This window comes from Salarias fasciatus, chromosome 19 (genome assembly GCF_902148845.1).
Source record: "Salarias fasciatus chromosome 19, fSalaFa1.1, whole genome shotgun sequence".
In the NCBI taxonomy this organism is placed as follows: Eukaryota; Metazoa; Chordata; class Actinopteri; order Blenniiformes; family Blenniidae; genus Salarias; species Salarias fasciatus.
The window spans coordinates 10,102,820-10,123,060 of record NC_043763.1 but is presented as its reverse complement, the minus strand read 5'-3'; the positions used below and the strand labels follow the sequence as shown (position 1 = coordinate 10,123,060).

Below are 20,241 nucleotides of genomic sequence, written 5' to 3'. Positions count from 1 at the left end.
TCCAGTCTCCACGTGTGTGTCTGCATGTGTGTGACATAATGTGCAGTGCCTTGGGACTGCTGAAGTAGCAAGAAGTGCTGCATAAGTGAAATCCATTTACCATTTTAAGGCACTTTCATCCATTAGCGGTAGTCTCTAACATTTTACGTGAACCCGCCCATCAGATTCCCTTCAGTAACGACTCTGGACTCTCTTCTCAGACCATCAGTTAACATAACACTTAAAGGCAAACACACACTACCTCTGAGTCAAACTAAAATCAATGATGTGATCTGCATGTCTTATCTTTTTCTTCTACAAAGTTTCTTGTGGTTTCTCTGACTTGTGTGAGCCTCAGACCCTCTCGGTTGTTGGACAGCCTTGATGCAAGCTGGTGACCTGACAAACAGAAAATTAGAAGTTCAGACCAGCCAGACCGAAGCTTCCTACTGTAAAAACAATCAGCTGTCAGCCAGCGAGTTTCCCCCATCGGGGGTTTTTCCTTCATACTAATGAGTATCAGCATTTTTCCAGCTGTCTAATTCGTGTGTGCCTTCAGTCAGCCTCAAAAACAAACATTAAGTAAACTCAAACTAAAAATTGCATTAGGGGAAAATGTCTTTCGGCCCCGCGATGTATTTATTGAAGTACAGCATGTTGAAAACAAACAAGGATTTTGTCCTAAGTTTCATTAAATGTGTCAAATACTCAAGCTTTTTCACTCTGGACCAAATGTTTGATTGAGCTGAAAGAAAAGTAATACATATCAATACATATTTAAAGATCAGATTCATTATTCCCGAAAAACCTTTAACTTTCACAAGCTAAATGAGTCCACTGCTCACTGAAAACCACAGCTTGATTGTATAATCTGTGGATCCTCCTTTGTTGGATACGCCGTGTCTTTCTGATCCCCCTGTGCGAGCGAGATGGAGCTGGAAGTGAAGTCGACGACACATGATCCCTGAACAACCTTCACAGAGCTTTCTGCTGCTTTCTGCTTTTTGCTCATGCATCCGATCAAGAAACTCAGTAGGGGGACGAAGAAAATCCCAGAGGCCTCAGAGCAGCCGCTGACTCCCAGAGGCACGAGAGCCTCAAGAATATCGCAAAGAGCAGTCAAGTCGATTGAATTCATTCCAACCTGAAACAGAAACAACACGTGCTATAATCTGTTTATTTAAAAAAATGCTCAACTGTGATGATTATTAGACTTTCGGCGATGGTTTTGAGAAAAATCCACTTTCTGCTTGGTCACTGAGAGCATTAAGGTGTGTGTTTTTGTAGCTGAATCACAAGTTGAACGCTCTAAGTACGACATTTCACACCGGGCATTAAAATGCTTCACCACAAGTGTCTCCAGTGATCAGTCATGATTGGATCTCTCTTTCCTGCTCTATATGCTAATAGACACCCTTTTTTTCTATTTGCCAGAAACACTTTCTGTGCCTCGTCCACTGGGAATTAGAAGAACAGTTCAAAACGATACAATCTGCTTGTTGGCATGTTGCGGACCAACACAGACCACCTGTGAATAATGTGCGACTGATCCGATCTCCCAGTGTCCTCAGTGCCTCTTGTGCACATTTGAAGTGAAGCGTGAGCTTCCTGATTTATAATGTCTGGGCAAGGTGAGGGTGACCTTGCCTGGAAGCGGTTGATAGTGTCGCTAATTTCAATAAAGGAGAAGATTAATCCGTCTGAAAGGAAAGGAAAGGAGAGGAAAGGAAAGGAGAGGAAATATGTAAAATTTAGCCCCAAACTTCTAAAGGATGTAACACTTCAACTCAAGTCCTGTCCAGTGGAGAGTGACAGCTCAGCGATGAGGTGCTGGGTATGCTAATACATGCCAAGCTGCTTAGCCACATCTTATCAAACTGTCACTTCAGAGGCACATGGGGACGTGAATGTGTTTGAACTTTTCTGTCGCCTTTACATGAGCTTCACATTGTGGCGTGTCTGAAAATGTGAGAAGCATCAGTTGTAACAGAGTACGTGCGTATTTTGTTGTTGTTACATATAATTTGTTGAGGTTTGGACTTTTATTCCTGTGAATGTTTGAAATAAGAAAACCATTTGATCAAATAGAGAAGTTAAAAGCCAGTGAGTCAATTCAATTGGTACTCCTAAAATATTAGTTCAAGTTATAAGTTTGCATTTGAGTTTACTGTGTACTCATTACAATAATTAGTCAAGTAAAATATCTTCCGAATATGTGATGAATCCATTAGGAACACTTTATTGTCTCTGAATATCTCGCTGCACTCCAGTGACCAAAAAAGTCTCAAAAAGTTGGATACATTTCAAGGTCTGTTTCGATCCCAAGAGAGCTTCTTAAAACTTTTCTTACTGGATAAAATAAACACAGAATGCACTCCTTTGGAAAGCTGTCATCGATAACAGTGGCGACACTACTGCGTAAAAGCTTTGGGACGCTCGGGACCAGGTGAAAAAACTAAAAGCAGCAGACACAAAAGAAGGGACTTAATTGAGACACGTTGTTTGGCTGCAAGGTGATGTTAATTTGTTTATCTGACTCAGAATTAAGGTGTTACTGGAATCAATAACAGGCTTTAGAGCTGTGTGTCTTTCTCGCCGTCTCCCTCACAGAGGAATGGAGATTGCTTGTTCCCATCAAATCAACAGTCTGCCCTCATTCCCCAACACTCGGTATTTGCTCGCCTCTGATTAAAAAAGGCACATTTATGGCTCAAGTACTCGAGCATAACGTGAAATATGCTGCACTTGCATCATCTGGTAATTTGCTCTGACACCGGAATGATGTATGTTTTTGAGAATGACTGCTTGAGTGCCTGAGCAAGATGAAGTTTTAATCCATGGTCCGATGGCTGTGAGTCAGTGAGTGGCAGCTGTCGTCAGAGATCCAACCACCTGGCACTTTCCGACTGCAGCTCGATGTTGTGGGATTCGGTGAAGCGCTGCACCGGCAGCAGCAGGCTGGAGAAGATTTAGACAGTGACTTCAGTTTGTGACACCCACCTCTTTTGCTCGCTTCTTACATACTGCTTTGTTTTTTTTTTTTTTACAAGTTATTCTTTCTCAAGCTTTAATACACCCACAAGCGTACAATCTAATGATGCTGTTCATTAAAGATGCTTTAATCTGGCTAATATCCTCTGATGAGGGGTGTAAAGTGCAGCACCTACAGCTTTTCATCTGGTTTAATCAAAATAATTAAACAAGATGCTAAGGCCTGTAGGCCAAACCAGGCAGAACAATCCTGCTAAAACTCACACAGAGCAGCGATCTCCTCATCTCCATCCTGTCAAAAATAACACGACGTAGATGATGTGCAGATTGATAACACTCAAAATGATCATTTTCCTGTAGGTTTAAGGCTATAATTGAAAACTGTTTCCTCTGATTTGATTAAGTTATCTTCACACAAATTACAGCCAAAATGTGAAAGATGCCATGTGCAATCCATCTTTGCATTAGGCTTGTCTTTCTGCATCCAGCCACATGGGATGGTAAATAGTGTGCCAAGTGTGACAAGAAACAGAGAGTCTAAATGCAATCCCGGGGGCTCCACCGCCCCCCAGATGCTGCTGCAGCAGCCTCGGTGAAAATGCTTCATTACTGTTACCTCATGATGGGAGCTCAGCCTCACCCGTCATCCAAAAGGCAGCAGCCCTATTCTTTTGATTTAGTATCGTTGCTGAGTGGATGGCTGGGCCTCGTCTCTCTCTCTCGCTCTCTCTCTCTCTCTCTCTCTCTCTCACACACACACACGCACACGCACACACTTCTATAAGACAAGGGAACACACAAAATATCAGTCTCTGCCTCTCATCTCACATAGAAAACATCCTTAGAAAGAGAGGCGGATTTACGAGGACACTGCCCTTTGAACAAGATGGATGCAGTCCTTCCCACCTGTGCCTTGAGCCAAATGTCTTACACACACTCTGCTTACTGCTATTATGAGCCATACTTTTGTTTTTGGCAACGATCTCAGAAAGTATGTTGTTGTGTCGAACATCAAAACACTAGCGGAATACCCTTTCAACGTCCACATGAATGCTAAGTACCCCAGCAGCACAAAGCTCCTTCTCAGGTAAGTTACTCCCATCCATCCATCTATCCATCTATCCACCTATCTATCTATCTATCTATCTATCTATCTATCTATCGGTCTGCATCATTTTACATCAATGCTTGCACGTCTTTGTGTAAATGTATAGGAAAGTGCTGGAGCGCCACTGGATGACCTCAATGAACTACAGAGAGTCAGGTTCATTCAGTCTGATCATTTGAGTCATCCTCCCTTATTGGGTGAATTCAACCTACTGCCACCAGGGGGCAGATATAATCTGCCATCATGCAGAGTGAACCTCTGAAAAACTACCTGATTCCTGCTGTTGAATGGATGTTTCACTCACTTTATCTGGCATAAGTTATAATGTTCTATACAAGAAGTGTGAGAAATAATCTTTGTTGCAACTCGCTACAGTATTTTCCTTTGTATCTGATGTGATGAATAAAAGGAGTCTCCCAGCACAGCACTGCCTGCCATGATCTTGTCACAGTTCTTAAGTGTGTCCAGATATCAGCATGCAGAACATGCCGGCTGTCACCATGGAGACTGACATGTTTTACGCCCGCCGCCTGACGCACCCATTGGCAGTTGAGTCTCACTCCTGTGGTTGCTGGCCAAAAGGAAAGTGGAAAAGACTCCAGGGGCTAATGGAGGATCCATGGAAGGCAGAGTCAGACAAGGGGGGGAGGCAGATAGACAGATGGACGTGCTGAAAGGAAATGACAGCATGATTGAGATCAGCAAAAATGCCAGAGAATGAGGAGGGAAAGGATCGGGAAAGGCTCTGTCCATTTCTTTGGGAAGTGATGAATGTGTGACAGGTGTTCTCTAAAAGCAGAGTAGAGATTGATTGATGTTGATCTCTGTCATCTCGGGCTCACTCTGAAACACTGACGAGCTTGCCGGGATTCTGTTTTCTGTTTGCAGCTGCTCTGAGATGTACCGTGCTACTTCTGATTTATAACACCTGTAAGGTTATTGTAGTGTAGACCAAAGGCCGAGGTAAAATATGATGCTTTCTGCGGTTTAAAGTGGGAGTGGCACAGTGTAAAACGCTCCAGGTAATACAAACAGTCTGCATTTCAGACGAGAAAAAAGCTTTGTGAGCAAAATATTCATAAGCAGAAGTGTAGAAAGTCCACATCTGAGTGAATCAGTGCTGAAACTAAAGCATCAGCAGCGGCACTTTTGTCTAATACAGCTCTCAATGCAGTTTTATCCATCTCTTCTTACCTCATCCTTTTTTTTGTTCAAAACTCAACATTTTATTTATGTTACATATTTCCTAATAAAATTCAATGACTTGCTTGGATTATCTACAGCATATCATGCATCTGCATGTACTGATACGGTATTATTAGTCATGCCCAGTCGGTATAGAAAAACCAAGCAGCAGATATATTTTTAATTACCTCCTTTTATCAGTGATGTACACTGCAAACTTCATCAATAATTTACGATGGTACACTTTTTTCTGAAACACTTCAAATTCAACCACAAAGTGCTGATGACAGCTCGAGGACTTCGGTTGTTTTTATTTTTTATTTATTTATTTATTTTTTATCATATGCAGTTTTTAGTTAATGAAACTTGTCGGAAAGGGGGGAAAAATAAAAAATGACACATTTTCCTTAATTTCCAGCAAATTGTGTCTGAAATTAACTCATGTATCACAGTATTTTGTTCTATTGTGGTATCTCATTATCATGTAGAATATGCTACTAAGAACTACAATCCTAAGATAAAATATGTGTGTTTTGTTCTTTCCATTGAGTTAGTGCTGTGAAATTATCCCAGTGTACTAGTTATTAAGATTTTATTGATGAGCAATTTGCACATGGTTTTGAGAGTGCTTTATGCATTAAGTTGTAAAAATTATGAGCTTTTCCAACCTGGTTGCATCATTTTGACTGCATGTTATGACTAATAAAGATGTTCTCAATTGTGATATTTCAGTTTAAGCTTAAGGGAAAACTCTTTTTTAAGGGGTTTTTTTCCCCCTGTACTTTTCCCACAGTCTTGTATGCATCATGTGTTTTTATGAAAGGATGGTTGTTCTTCAACTGATGCTTATCAAGTGTCCATGGAAACTAAGACATGTGTTCTCCAGTAGAGGGCGCTGTGTTCATTTTTTTCAGACACTGCTATTCCAAGGTTGTTAAACTGCAGAGAGCACAAATTAACTGAGGGTAATGGCTTTATAAACTCTGACAAAAAACTGTAACTATTATTAAAAAAAAAGTAAAACACAATCTCCTACAGTTGTCACATATATATCAATCTACTTTAAAACAGCTCGTATCCTACAGAGAGCTCTCAAGTTCTCATTTGTTGCATCATTTAAACCAACATATCATTTGAATCCTATCCTGATGAGACTCTTAAAAGATATTTCCGCACATCAATATTAGATCTCCTCTTCATCTTTAGAAACAGGTTATGTACCACAGGCCTTGATGGTTGCTGTTGATTTGTTTTAAGAAGTTATTTGACGATATCTAACCTCACCCAAATTCCTGGAAGAAGTTGTTCAAGCCAGCTACTTCACCATCAGGTTTTAGCTCTGGTAAAAGTTGTTAATGATCTTCTCATGGCCTCAGACAAAGAACTGCTCTCTGATCTACTGAATTTTAGGCTATATTGATCATAAAATCCTGCTACTAACACTACTACTGTGTTTAAAGACCACAACTTAACCTTGGACTCCCTCATTAAACAGGTCTTCATTCTCTCCTTCACCTACACATGTTGACTCCGAGTGACACTGCGAAATTATTCTATACATGCGTTACTTCTAGACTAGACTATTCTTCCTACTATCAGGGCGTCTAGTAACCTGTTAAGCAGTATTTCTTTGATTGAAAATGCTGCAGTGAGAGGACTGACAGGAGCAAGCATGAGTGATCACATCTAAGATTAGCATCTCTTCATTGACTTCCCATGAAATTTACTCAACAACCAGGCTTCCTCATATCTTAAAGAGCTGTGTGTCTCATTGCCCCCGGCATTACATTTTGCTCTCTGAATGCTACTTACTGGACATTTATGGAGGATCTCAAAAATAAAATATAGAAATATTTCCATCAGTGCGTCAACACATATAGCTATTGCCTTAATCTGCTTCAATTCCAGTACAGCTCACACTTTTTTTCCCACATGGTTCAGAACTAGTGACTGAAGGATGAAGCTCAGTATTGTGGTCCTATGAAACTTTTGCAGTGGCATTCACTGCGTCCTCTTCAGTTTTGTTTTAAATTTCAGGTTTCAGCGCTGCCAGCTTCAAGGGCTTTCATCTGTGGACCATCCTTCTCAAGCTCATGTATAATCATGGCGGCTTCATCGAAGCCGTCTATTCTAGAAGAAGCTGTCATTCCTCGAAGAAAAAGATTTAACTGCTGAGGAGCTTCCAAGATCAGCTCTACAATCTCAGCACTTGGTTCTATCCCTGACATGACATGCTAAGCAAAGCAATGTTTTGATACTGGTCTGTTGCAACAAGAGTTAACTTGAAGTCGTTGGTGTTACTGAAATCCTCAGTCTGAGCTGCCCTGATTTGTAGTTATCTTCATAGAAAGGTCAACAAAGGTCCTCATGCTCGACCACTTTCAAACATCAAAACAGCAATAACTGCTGGAGCAGGAATTACAGTTACAAGAGGAATGACTGCAGGGATCGAAAACACGAGAATAGAGCAGAAAAAAAAACAAGACACTGGAACAGACGGAGAGTTCAAAACAAGAGAATTCAGAGCCCAGCAGTTGTTTCCAGGTTTCAATTCCACTGCCAAGACGTCACTACTGGGTCCCCGAGGAATGCCTTTAATCCCCAAATTCTCCAGAAGGGCAAAGCAATGAAGAGCATCTGGTGTGAAATCTTGTACCACAAACAAACATGTGGCTGACATAATGTACTGTGACAAACTTGGAATTGAGCAGCCAGAACCCATTCCCCAATCCATCAATAAATGCCCAGAAAGAAGTGAAATCAGCCTCAGATCAGGACAGGCGGCTGCAGCAATACAACTGTGGTGAAGAGCGAACTGACTGAGCAATACTATCTGTTTACTGATCCCTCTGAATCCCAAGCCAGTGAAAGTAGTTTAAAATAAACCAAATATAGAGTAATACATTTGAAAAAAAATAAAATTGTGATGAAGGTGAAACAATGTGATCTTCCACAGTTTTTTATTTATTTATTTTTTTCCTTAAGTAGATGTCGTCAGCTTCGTTAATAAGTCGCCTGGTCAAAAAAATATTTGGGTCAAAAATAGCTTGAGGCCATTAGCTTAAGGGAGTCTGGTAAAAATCAAAAACTAAACAGCGTTGGCTATTGTTGAGACGCCAGAGCAAATATATGCTGAACAATTTTAATTACAAGTCGAAACACAGTCTAGGCCAAATAAAATTTTTGTCATCATTAAGTTGATCAAGAAAATGGGAGGCTGAAAGACACTGTAACAATGATGGGAAAACACTTGTTTCCCTCTCACGTCAACATTGACTCTAATCGTGTGTTCTTTGGCCGAGTGCTGAAGCTTGTCCTCAAGTCCACTCACCATTTTTCAGCCCAATTCTATATAAACCACAACTTAATTTCCCTGATGGGAGTTCGATATTTCCTTTTAATGCATTTGATTTGGCAGATGTTGACAGGAGGTGTTCTTTTTAAAGTTATGTGGCTCATAAAAAACAGCCTCTCAAAACACAGTCCCAAAGCTCAAACAGTCCCCATTAGACTCCAAAAGAGTGAAATTCTCCCACATAGTTTATCTCGTACTTGTTTCCGTTTTACTCTCAAATGTAAACAGATGTGGCGTTTGTGTCGCCATGCATGGTGACGCTCCTGCTGAAACAGTGATTTGTATTTGCCCTGACGTTCAACAAAGAATTGAAAGAAAGGTGAAACGCAGAAGAAATATGTTTTGCATCATTGTTTTGAACCGGCAGCTGACTCAAAGTGTTGCACATTGTCTTATTATGATTATGCTGATAATAGTTGGGCACATTACAGATGGATTGAACTTTTGCCTTCATTTGAAAATGACAGAATGTGAAATTCAAACTTATTTTGAATGAAGGAAATGAAGCCGATAACATAGGCTGTTTATAAACTCATATCAGCCTTTGGATGACATTAAAGTCAGTGTAAGTGAAAGCATCGTAAAAATAGCAGCAGTAGATGGCGTGTGTATTCTATGCCAGGAACATTCGAGCAGCACTGGTTGCTTCATCTTCCCGGGCCGTCGCATTAGTGGCTTCAGACATTAGGTCATGCCAGGGACCACTCCCAGCACCAAACCCAAATTCTGCATGTCCTCAAACGTATTGTTCAAGACAGTTGTGAAAATAATAAATGAAGTACAAATGAGGAGCCTTGCCTCACTTTGCTGAACCAGTATACGTTTAATGGATCCCACACATTGGGAAAAAAAACCACACGAGACAGGCAGGAGACAGGAAATTAGTTGAATGTTTTGAAGAGGAACATGAGCTTTGCCGCCCCCTCATCCAGACGTTGGATTTGTACCTCGCTGCGCGTCACTGACACATAGCTAACAGCAGCCAACGCACTTGGAGCCTATTTTTGTTTTTGCCCGAGGATCCTTTGGTGTACATGTCTAAGAGGAGTAATCTTTTAATAGAAGTGGATCAGAGACACATGAAGGATTGACTCATGTTGTTCCTCTAGCCTCTAACTTCAATGTTATGTTTTAACCTAGGAGTCCTGTGTTGCATGATTTTATAGAAACTGTATCTTAGAAACCCCAATTAGGGTTTTATTTGCTGAGATTGTTAAAACACCCGAGAGTAGGAGGTGGGAGGTTTGGGGTTTTTTTATTTCATGCTAACAGGGTGATTGCTGTTGTGTTTATGGTGCTTAAAAAAATACACTTGAAGTTTCCCACAGCGTCACAAACCATTTATTAGTGAGTCAGAATATATCCTGTTTACAATATTTGCAGTTTTGTTTAACACAATTTTAATATTTGACCCCAAAGGGGGAAAAAAAACCCCATCTTTTTCTTCTAAGTTCAGAAAGAAACCTTCAGCTTTTAACCGCAATAGAAAAACTGATGAAAACCAACAGAGTCTCTACATCAAGGTTTATATATTTTGGCAGACATTCACTATTGTTTCTGAATGGTAATAAAACAATGACTGGAGGGTTTTTTTCTTCTTTTTCTGGTAAGTGACAAAACCATGTGTAAATCCAAAAGCATAAATTGAACACTACTTTTGTACAAATCATTTTCCAGCATCAACAGTTGGCCATAAAATCATCATTTGCAGTAGTAGTTGTTATATTTCCAACATCTTATTACACAGTGTTCTCCTTATCGCATGGATGAAATTACAGACAGGAGTGAAGTCAGTTAGCAACAACAAACCAACTTCAACTCGTCCATCCATTCATCTTCTTCCAGGTCAAACACAAAGAGAAAGACGATCATACACAGTCACATACTGGAGCAGTTGAGCAGTTGTAGAATTACTAAGTAACCCCAAAACAGACTGTCAGTTTAATGTGAAAAGCTTTTGGCACAAGCAGTATGCATGAAGCCATTCTGTGTTGTCTTACTGGCAACTAAGAAATCCAGCCTGATCGCTGAAATGGAGCCTTTAAATGGAAGTACAGATATATATTGACATACATCTATTGTCTTTTACAAAAGTAGAAATCCTGTTTACAGCTAAAATTCAAATTTGATAGTTGTGTTATCTCATATTATCATGCAGCAATGTTTGAATAATTTAGAATAATGTGGTGTTTCCGGTTTGTGATTTTTTTTCTGTCACATGTCCATGTATTTCATTAATCCAGTTTTGTAATAAATAACTGAACATGAATCTTAAAGTTCTGTTAAGAGGGGATCTAAATTCTCTGACATATTGAAACATGTTTTTCAAAAGTAACACAATAGTTAGATTACCTAGTAATTAGTTACTTTTAAAATGTTGTAAAGCAGTTACTTTTTTTGAAAAAAGTAACAAAGTACAAGTAATTACTTTTTAAAGTAACTTGCCCAACACCACCAACCTGTGTGTCTCTTCTAGTCCGTGTCCTCCTCTCTCTCACTCTTCTGGAACTGATATGCTTTTCTCCATAAACGTGCTTGGAAATGACTGTGTTGTTCTTGGCACAATATAAATAAAACTGAACTGAATCAAATGGTGTGTTATACATATTACAATGTCATAATAATTTAAATGAAAGTGCATAATATGAAATAATATTTACAACAAAAGCTTATAATCAAATTAAATATTGTAAAAAAAAAAAGAAAGAAAAAGAATGTTGCTTTAAAACTGATACATTGTTGCCGACTCTCAGTGAAGGAAGTTCTAAATGACATCATCATCATCTAATTTGCATTTCAGCTCATTTGCATATCTAGGTCAAATTGGGCTTCAACAGGAAGACCGGTAATTGGAGTAACTTTGTTAAAATAAATGGCATTTGGCGTTACTATTTTTAGTAACAAGTAATCTAATTACTTTTTTCCAGCATTACAATGCTGTCGCAATACGAGCTGCTCTGTCCACCCGTCGTGTGCAATGAACATGGGCATCCTCTGACGAAATGGATTTGTGGTTTGTGAGGTGAGTCAACGGTGCATATGTCTCAACATCAGGCTCTCAGTGACCATTAAGGTGCTAACTAAAGTCCTTTCTAGGAAGAGTCTGTCATACATTGTTTGTTTAAAGCACCCAATTTTCTCAGTGTTAATTGAGACTGTTAATCAGCCATGCCTTTTGAAGTGGAGCTTTCTCTGACAGCTATGTGAAAAGCATTCTGGTTTGTTCAACCTATAATAAATAAGACATTCACTACCGGCTACAATAGTAAGGACAGTAGAACATACCTGGTGTGGCATGAGATAAGATTTATTGTGGTGTAATATTGCATATCACTTGAAGTGTCTTTGGGAATACCAAGATAACGACTTGTAGCTGCTGTGGTTATATTTTTATTGAAATTGTACCTTGGAGTGTCACGTAACAAATACTGTATGGTTTGATCAGCAACTTCACTGTGAATCTTTAGTGAGCTCTATGAAGACAATGTCACAACCAGCAACAAACTTAAATCCTCCGCTTTAAATTTCAGCATCACAGTTTAAGAAGAGGGAGAGCAGAAACCGAAAAGACAAGAGGTAACAGGTTGGAGAAGGAGTTGCAGAGTTTATAATTATGCATGAGATAAGACATCAGCCATGATGATATCTTTTCCTTTTATGTGACGTATGCCAAGGTTGTAAGGCTGCAGAAACTGAGCCCATCTCATAAGTCTCTGATTAGCATTGTGCAGTCAGCTCAGGAATGTCAGTGGACTGTGATCAGTAAACACCTTGAGAGGTATTCCAGAGGCCACATAGACATGGAAATAACGTAAAGCCAAACTCAATACCAATCAATTTTCTATCACTGAGTAGTTAAGCTGATCAGGAGAGAATTTTTTTTTTTTTTTTTTTTAAAGAAGCTAATTGGACATTCTTTCTGTGTCGAAAACCATTCACATAATCAATCAAGTTTAAAGGGTCGTCAGCTGCACCACAGCACCGTCAGTGGTCCCTGCACCTTGTGTCCAATTACAAGGTCATGGGAGCTGAACCAAGAACTCTCCTGACAGACTTCCCTGGCAGACTGCAGCAACCACGGCAGCCATTCCTCCCACTGATCCATCTCAGAGCAGAATGAGGATTAGTACAAGGACTGGAGAGTCTGGTGAAGCCTGTGCGTGGTCAGCAGAAGCCTGATCTTAAACTGCCTCAACACTTGTGAAATCAAGCGTGATGAAAAATTTGACCCCTTGTCACTGAATAGTTTTGGTAATATGCTCATAAACTGAGTAAAGCCTTGACTGCAGACTGAGCTGTGCTGGTGCGCAGCGGATACGCAGCAGGATGACAAGTAACCTGACACATCACAGTCAACAGATACTCAGCACTAGATCTTGATCTTGGCAAAGGCCAACACAGTCTAACACAGTCTATTCAAACGGGTTATCCACAACTGGAAGAGCACACAAGGGGGCAGGTTTGATGGATTGGTGGATTGCAAAATGTTGCAGCATGTTTTATTTACTCCCAAATGCCCGGTCTGGTCATGTGAGCACTTCAACACTTCATCGCGATATTTAGTTGAACCCACAATCTGGATAACTGGATCACCTACACAGTCAACTCCCTGAGGAAGCCACTGGCGCACCAATTCATCTCCTTGCAAAAAACACACAAAAGCTCTGCTTTTGGCTTCAACCTGAGGTTTCACCTGAGCAAACATATCACTCAGAGATGTGTCAGCTCTCTGCTCAGTGATAAACTGACTAGGGAACAGGAAGATTTTCAGGAACATTCAAATCCAACTCCATATCTGAATCGTCCTCCTCTACAGTCTCACTGATACTGGCCAGTGTCACAGCACATTCTTTACAGTCATCTGATTCGTTTTTCGAAACAGAAGACTTAACAGGTGGGACACCATCAGGCCAGACACGATTACGTTGCAAGTCATTCCCCAGAATAACTTCTATCCCATCTCTCGGCATAGCAGGTCAAACTCCGAGGTGAACTCCACCACTCACCGAGCCACAGGGCAAATTGACTTTGTGCAGCAGAACACACAGACCGGTCAAACCCACTCCCTACCAGGTGTGATGGAATCACTGGTAATTCTCAGGTAACTCTACCCGCAGATACCTGAAAAAGAAACTAAGCCAGTAGGCCATCACAACAACAACAACATCTGGGCAAGTTCATTCCTGCCTCGAGGTGTGCCTCCTCCTCTCACACTTACCCAGTCTGTTCTATCTCTGGCGCTCTCGGGCTTCAGTCTGCACACTGAGCAGCAAAAGGCCAAGCTACTGTAGTTTCCCTCAACACTACTTGCTTCCCCAAGGGGGCAAGTGTGGTTAAAGGGTCTTGCTCAAGGATTTAACTCTGAAAATCTCTTGACCACAGAAGGGCTCGAACTTGCTGAGTGACTCTCCGAACAGGCCGCCGCCAAACCCACAGTGGGAGCTGAGAATGTCAGAGCGAAGAGGAAGGAATGTGCAGACAGCATCACAAAAATCTTCAATATTTCAAAAACATCCAATATTTAGGAATTTCCTCTCTAAAGCCAAACGCGTGAATGGGCACTGCAGGCTGAAACGAATTTATTGATTGCTAAATCAGAGCATAATGTCCATGTATGTTTAAATCATCAGCATTATTCCTGCATACACTGGGTCATCAGGGGCATCTTTTGTTTCTGTTGAAGGTATTACACAACTGCTATTGTTCATATGTCCACTTTCCCTTTCTATACACTGTGGCTTTGAAGGAAATAACTCGGGCTAATGTCCGTGGAAAGTCAACACGGATTGTTGTTCGTGTGAAAGAGTGTGAATGGTGTTCAATGGTTTCCGTGAATGAAAACATTTGTCGAGCCTCGACATCTGTTTCAGGTACTTATCATTTCAGGACATGAAAAGGAAAAGGTGGCTGAGTTAAAGAGGAAATGATCTATTATCTATTTGCTTCACCAATTCAAATTCTAAACATAAAATGTATACTTTTTGTACTGTATTATGAATATGTTTTAGTTGAAACAACCACTGAAAAAACAACTATCAAATATTATTTTTTAACCTGTCACACTTTGATCCATCAGAGAAAAGTACCAGTCATTAATCTCTCACTTAAAGTCAAGGGAATCTCCCTGCCAACAGACATGTACCAATCACAAAGCATGTTTTTTCCTCAAACATAATCAATGTGCTCATTGTGCATAGAACACACACACACACACACACACACAGATTTTCACTATCCATGACCAACATGATGTGAAGAACTAAAATGTGTCATTTCAAAACAGTATGAAGGAAGGAAGTGGTTTACTCACTGTCATCACACTATAAGCATCTGACTATGACACACTCCTTTTTTTTCCGTCCTACAGACAGCTCTCAACCCTCAAAGTGTTTGGAAAAGGCTTTTGCTTCACTTTTTTTTCCCTCATTTAGCTGCACTGTGAAATCTTAATGTCTTTCAAATTGCCTTGCGCTTCCATTGGCTGCTTCAGAGATGAATGAATGTGCAGGCCTCACACCAAAGCCAGGGAGCAGGTCTCATGACGGCGCAGCCATCTCAATCATCGTGGGTTGCGCATGCACACCGACACTAATGACATTCTGTGGTACAGTATGGAAAAATCACATTAGCTGGAAGCATTAGAGTCGGTGTAAGACGAGACCGACGAGTTAGTATAGATCTCACTCAGAAGGAGAGGAGCTCGTGTCACAGCGTTGACAAAGGCAAATGGGTGTGTTGATTGGTCGTTTTAATCAATGTGACTAGTTCTGTGGTTAACAATAGTTTTAATCCGTTAAGAAAAGCTGTAGAGCATCTGTCTCATCTCTGAAGTGAAGTAAAACCCTGGCCGACATTCCGACTCTCGCTTTCCTTCCACAGGGGCTGCGCCTCTCAGAGGCTGCTTAGTGAAAGCTCTCAATTTCCAGGCACGCTTCTCATCAAACGGAGGTTTGCTCCACTTTTATTGACTGAATATTGATGAAACAATTAGGAACTATTAAGGAAAAACAGCTGGTGAAACAAAATCAGTGGTTATACAGAACAATGACAGGAACTGGGCATCTATTAGGCACCAGTCTTTAAACACAAAGGTGCAATTTAAACATTTTTTTATTGCATTTTTCATGCATATTTTATCATAACATAAACAGTATCAACAAGCTGCACAATAGTACAATAATTTCCTTTTCTTGACACTGTCGGCTACATTTAGCACACTTTTAAACCTCTATAATGTATTTTAGAGATCATTTTGGCTGCAGTGGTCATGACGACAATTATCTGCCATGAAATATAGTGTGTGTGAGTAAATAGATTCATTTGTCTCTAATTGACTGCAGCTGTGCACAGATACCCTCCTTAATGGTAATAACTGAAGGTGTTTTCATTTCATCACAATCCAAGTATATAGCTCCGCGACTATAATGCTGAGAAAACATCATTAGCGTACTGTGGCAAAACAAATCAAACTAATGTTAACTTAAACTCGTTTTTGCAGTGCAAAGTGTTTCTGTAACGACAAACAGAAAATGCTGTGAGATTAAGTAGCTTAAATAGATTGTTTGTATTGAATTGTAAACAACAGGCGACAAGCCTCTCTTGGATGAGTGAAGTTTGATCTATCCATCTATTGCTCTATTTACATGTCTGTGGTTTGTCAGGTCTTGAAACACGCAGCCTGGGCCCATTAGCCGAATCTGATTATGAACGTACAGATGTGTTTCTGTGGATATTATTTTTGAGGAGAGCAGTGGAGACAAACAGGGAGGAGAGAGAGAGAGAGAGAGAGAGAAGAAGAAACCAGACTGAGGTGACTCAAATTACTTTTCCTACCACACAAACACACATGCCTCGCCTTTTGGGCTGACATCACCGTAATTATAGTTTGGTTAAGGAGAGCAAGTCAGACACAGGCGGAGAAGACTCAGAGAGTTTCCTGGTAGCAGCGTGAAGGGGTTCTGGGAATACTCCTGAAAAATGACTTTCCAACCTACAAGGTATGTATGAATGTAATATATTCATGGATTCAAAGTTTATTCTAATGGAATGGATTACAATCTTTAAGAGAGGAAAAAGTCTGTTCTCATTGTGCTTTATGAAGGATATACTGTATCTGAATGAATGGAGGATTTCGAGATACAAAGAAGTGACTCTGTGTCAAATATAAAGGGAAATGAAATTGTTCCTTTTTGCGGAGATGTGTAGGAATAATGTCAATCTTTTCTGTGAACTTCTTTTTATTTCACAAAAGCCACTTTGTATTAATTAAGTTTATCAAGAAGATGCAGTATACATGTTGACTTCTTTTTAAATGCACCAACAGACACATGTGCTTCCATTTATTCACTGCCTCAGTGCTGGCGCCTTCCTGTTACCAACCACGAAGAAAAAAAAAAAAAAAAAATTGTGGTTTGATTTGATTTCAGGTATTTGAATAACGCATTTGGCTTGTGGACAGGTGTTGCAAAATAACTGAATGAGTGTTTATTTATTCAAAAAACCACAGTTCAAGTATGTAGACGTTAGCAATAGTTGCCAGTGGCTAACTTGTGACGACTGAATTTAAGAGTTTGCTATTAAATATCGATTTGAACCGTAAGCGTTCATAAATGGAGATACAGTTTCAAGAATTGAATTGAAATCCTTGGCCTGATTATTGGATCGCGGCTGAATCTCTGACCAACACTGAAGATAAAATGTTTGTGCAGTTATCATCACATCTACTACTATGTCTGGACGGTCATTTTTATTATTTGTGTCAGACACAAAGGCAACTTCTTCAAGCTTTATGTACAGCAGATGGAAACATCATTTTACTCTGCTGTTGTGTAAGAACAAAGAGGCCAAGTCAGGGAATGATCATGCAGTGAATGTTTCCCCAGTGGGTGGAGGCACACCCCCCAAAAAAAATCCAAACTGCAAATTACATAGCTGAAGCAGGAATCAAAGAAAGAAATGTGCACACAAATGATTGCTAAGCCACAGAAATGGCAAAAGTCAGTAAAATCGTAGAACTGAGATCGAAGGATTTAGTTTCCCAGAGTATAAAACTCTTTTCTTCTGTTGATGCATGCAGCCCACGCTGAAAATACATGTGTGTGGCAACGTACAGCCTGACTCACTTCTTCATGAAACACATCAGTCTGGTATTTATTCTTTGTGACAAAATGCTTTCAATAAAATTAAGGAAGCGAAGATGAAGAGATTGAGCAATCAGATTATGTTTGCACACAGTCTGAAAATGGGAAGAAACAGACACATGCTATTTATATCAATAACAGCAGAGTGACATTATTCTTCAGAAAACTTAGCGACAATGCAAAACAGGCATGGCTCAAAACACGTACGGTTGTCATTTATTGTTGGTGTCACAAGTAAATGTTAAATTTTGTCTCTTGGCAGCGTCCCGGACTTCAGCACTCCAGCGTTTCATGAAGCCCAAAACCAGACTAATGGCTCCCATTGCCCAGATCCAGAGGCCTGGGAGTGGCTCAACGCTGGGCAGCCAGTGTACATTATGCTCATCGCTATCCTGGGAATTGCATTTAACCTGTTTGTTTTGATGGTGTTCCTCCTCCACAAGAAGCCCTGCACTGTTGCAGAGATTTATCTGAGCAACCTGGCCGCCGCCGACCTCATCCTGGTGTCCTGTCTGCCCTTCTGGGCCATCAACATCGCCAGTGACTTCGTCTGGCCTTTCGGTAACTTCATGTGCAAAGCCGTCAGCGTGGGGATCAAAATGAACGCCTACAGCAGCATCTACCTCCTGGTTTTGGTCAGCATCGATCGCTACGTGGCCCTGGTGCACACCATGTCGTACGGAAGAATGCGCAGGCCAAAGTATGCCAAGTTGGGCTGTCTGCTGACTTGGGGGTTTGGCCTGCTAATGAGTATTCCCACATTCATCTTCAGGGGGGTCAAATATCTCCCCGACTACGACATCAGTGCGTGCCTTCTGCTCTATCCAAGTGAAACAGTGGCCGTAGTCTATGAGGTCATGCTGACGATTTTTAGCTTCATCATTCCCATTTCGGTTATCTCGTTCTGCACTATTAAGATCATCCAGGCACTGCAGAAACAGGGAATTGAACGGTGTAATGTTGAGAAGACAGAGCATAAGGCTACCACTCTGGTCCTGGTGGTCCTCCTGGCCTTCCTCATCTGCTGGGTGCCTTTCCATCTGGTGAGCATTTGGGACTGGCTCCTTCGAGCAGAAGTCATGGGAGGATGTCTAATTGAGAGTGCGATTGACATCTGCAACCAGATTACCTCCTACTTAGCCTTTTTCAACAGCGTTCTCAACCCCATCCTGTACGTTATCGTGGGAAAGAACTTCCGGAAAAAAGTTTGTGAACTCTTCAACCAGTGGAAGACGAAAAAAGTCACATCGGACTCTGGACAGTCGAACCTGTCCAATTCATCGAAGTTGCAACATGACACACTTATGCCAAATTCTTGAGCTGTCATTTAATAATCATGCCACAAATTCAAATAACCATAATGGCGTAGTATGTATGTGATTATACTGGTTATAGTTGCATAGTAAACAGATCAAATCAGTTGCTTCAAACAGCTTTGATTGTTTATAAAGTAACATATATGCTTGCATGATAGCTCCTGGAGACATTACAGTGTTACAGATTATATCATATGTGAATGTAAATACATTTTTATACTGTTTGTTTGGTCGATTGACCTGAAAATGTAAAATAAAATATGTCTTTATCCAATAACAATATAATGGTTGAAAAAAAGCAGTGAGTCTTGGGGGTTTTGAGTCCCTGTTGTTAAACTGAGACCTGGAATAGAGTCAACTCCACACAAGTTTTTCTTGGGGTTACTGACTCATTGTCGGCAGAGTAAAAACAGAAATCTGTCAAAGACTTTCCAGCGGTGGCACACAAACTTGCTGGCTGTGCAGACATCAGTCACTTCTCCCCATACTACCGTCTAATGGCTGAATGTTGACTCGTGTGGGTTGTGGACTGGGGTACAGTCTGAGGTTATAATTAAGACCCGGCGTGCCAAACAGGAAATCAGACCTTACCACAAGTGCCAGACCTGAAAAGCTGTTGTGGAACAAAAAACATGCATGCAGACAAAGTTCCCTCAAAAGGTCTACCAAAAATATACAATATGGGCACATTTGATTTATTTTCGTCTCTCCGTTCAGGGTTATGCCACAGTGTTTTTCACTCTCATATTCTAAATAATGAGACAACAGCACATGCATGAGCAAATTATCAATGCTTATTTTAGAGTCTAAGCATTTTTGGACAAAATTGTACTTACGACAAAGGAAAATTTCACTCCTGCACTGGCAGAGTTCTGGCATCTGACAGCATCTCTTCCTATATGGTTCTGTCAATTCCACACTGATTTGAACTGAACAACACAGTGACATGAAAAGGCTTTTTCATCATTGTGCAGTGTTGGTCACTTTGTCTGCAATGGAAAGAGCACCTTCTGACTCAGTCAGTCTCCAAACAGGTACTTTATTCAACCTCTTGAAGACCTAAACTACCCTTCAACATACACAGTTTTAGTTTCTGGAAGTTGTTGGGTTGTAATAAACAATATACAATGGCTCACAAAAGTATTCATACTCCGTTGACTTCGTCAC

General features: G+C 40.6%; 1 protein-coding gene across 1 annotated transcript; it reads left to right on the top strand.

Moving 5' to 3' along the window:
* Positions 1-16,480: 16,480 nt before the first annotated feature.
* On the top strand, positions 16,481-20,241 carry bdkrb2 (bradykinin receptor B2). The gene is made up of 2 exons (XM_030117005.1): positions 16,481-16,615; positions 18,021-20,241. Exons 1-2 carry the CDS (start codon positions 16,596-16,598, stop codon positions 19,075-19,077), a joined length of 1,077 nt encoding a protein of 358 aa, XP_029972865.1. The 5' UTR covers positions 16,481-16,595; the 3' UTR covers positions 19,078-20,241.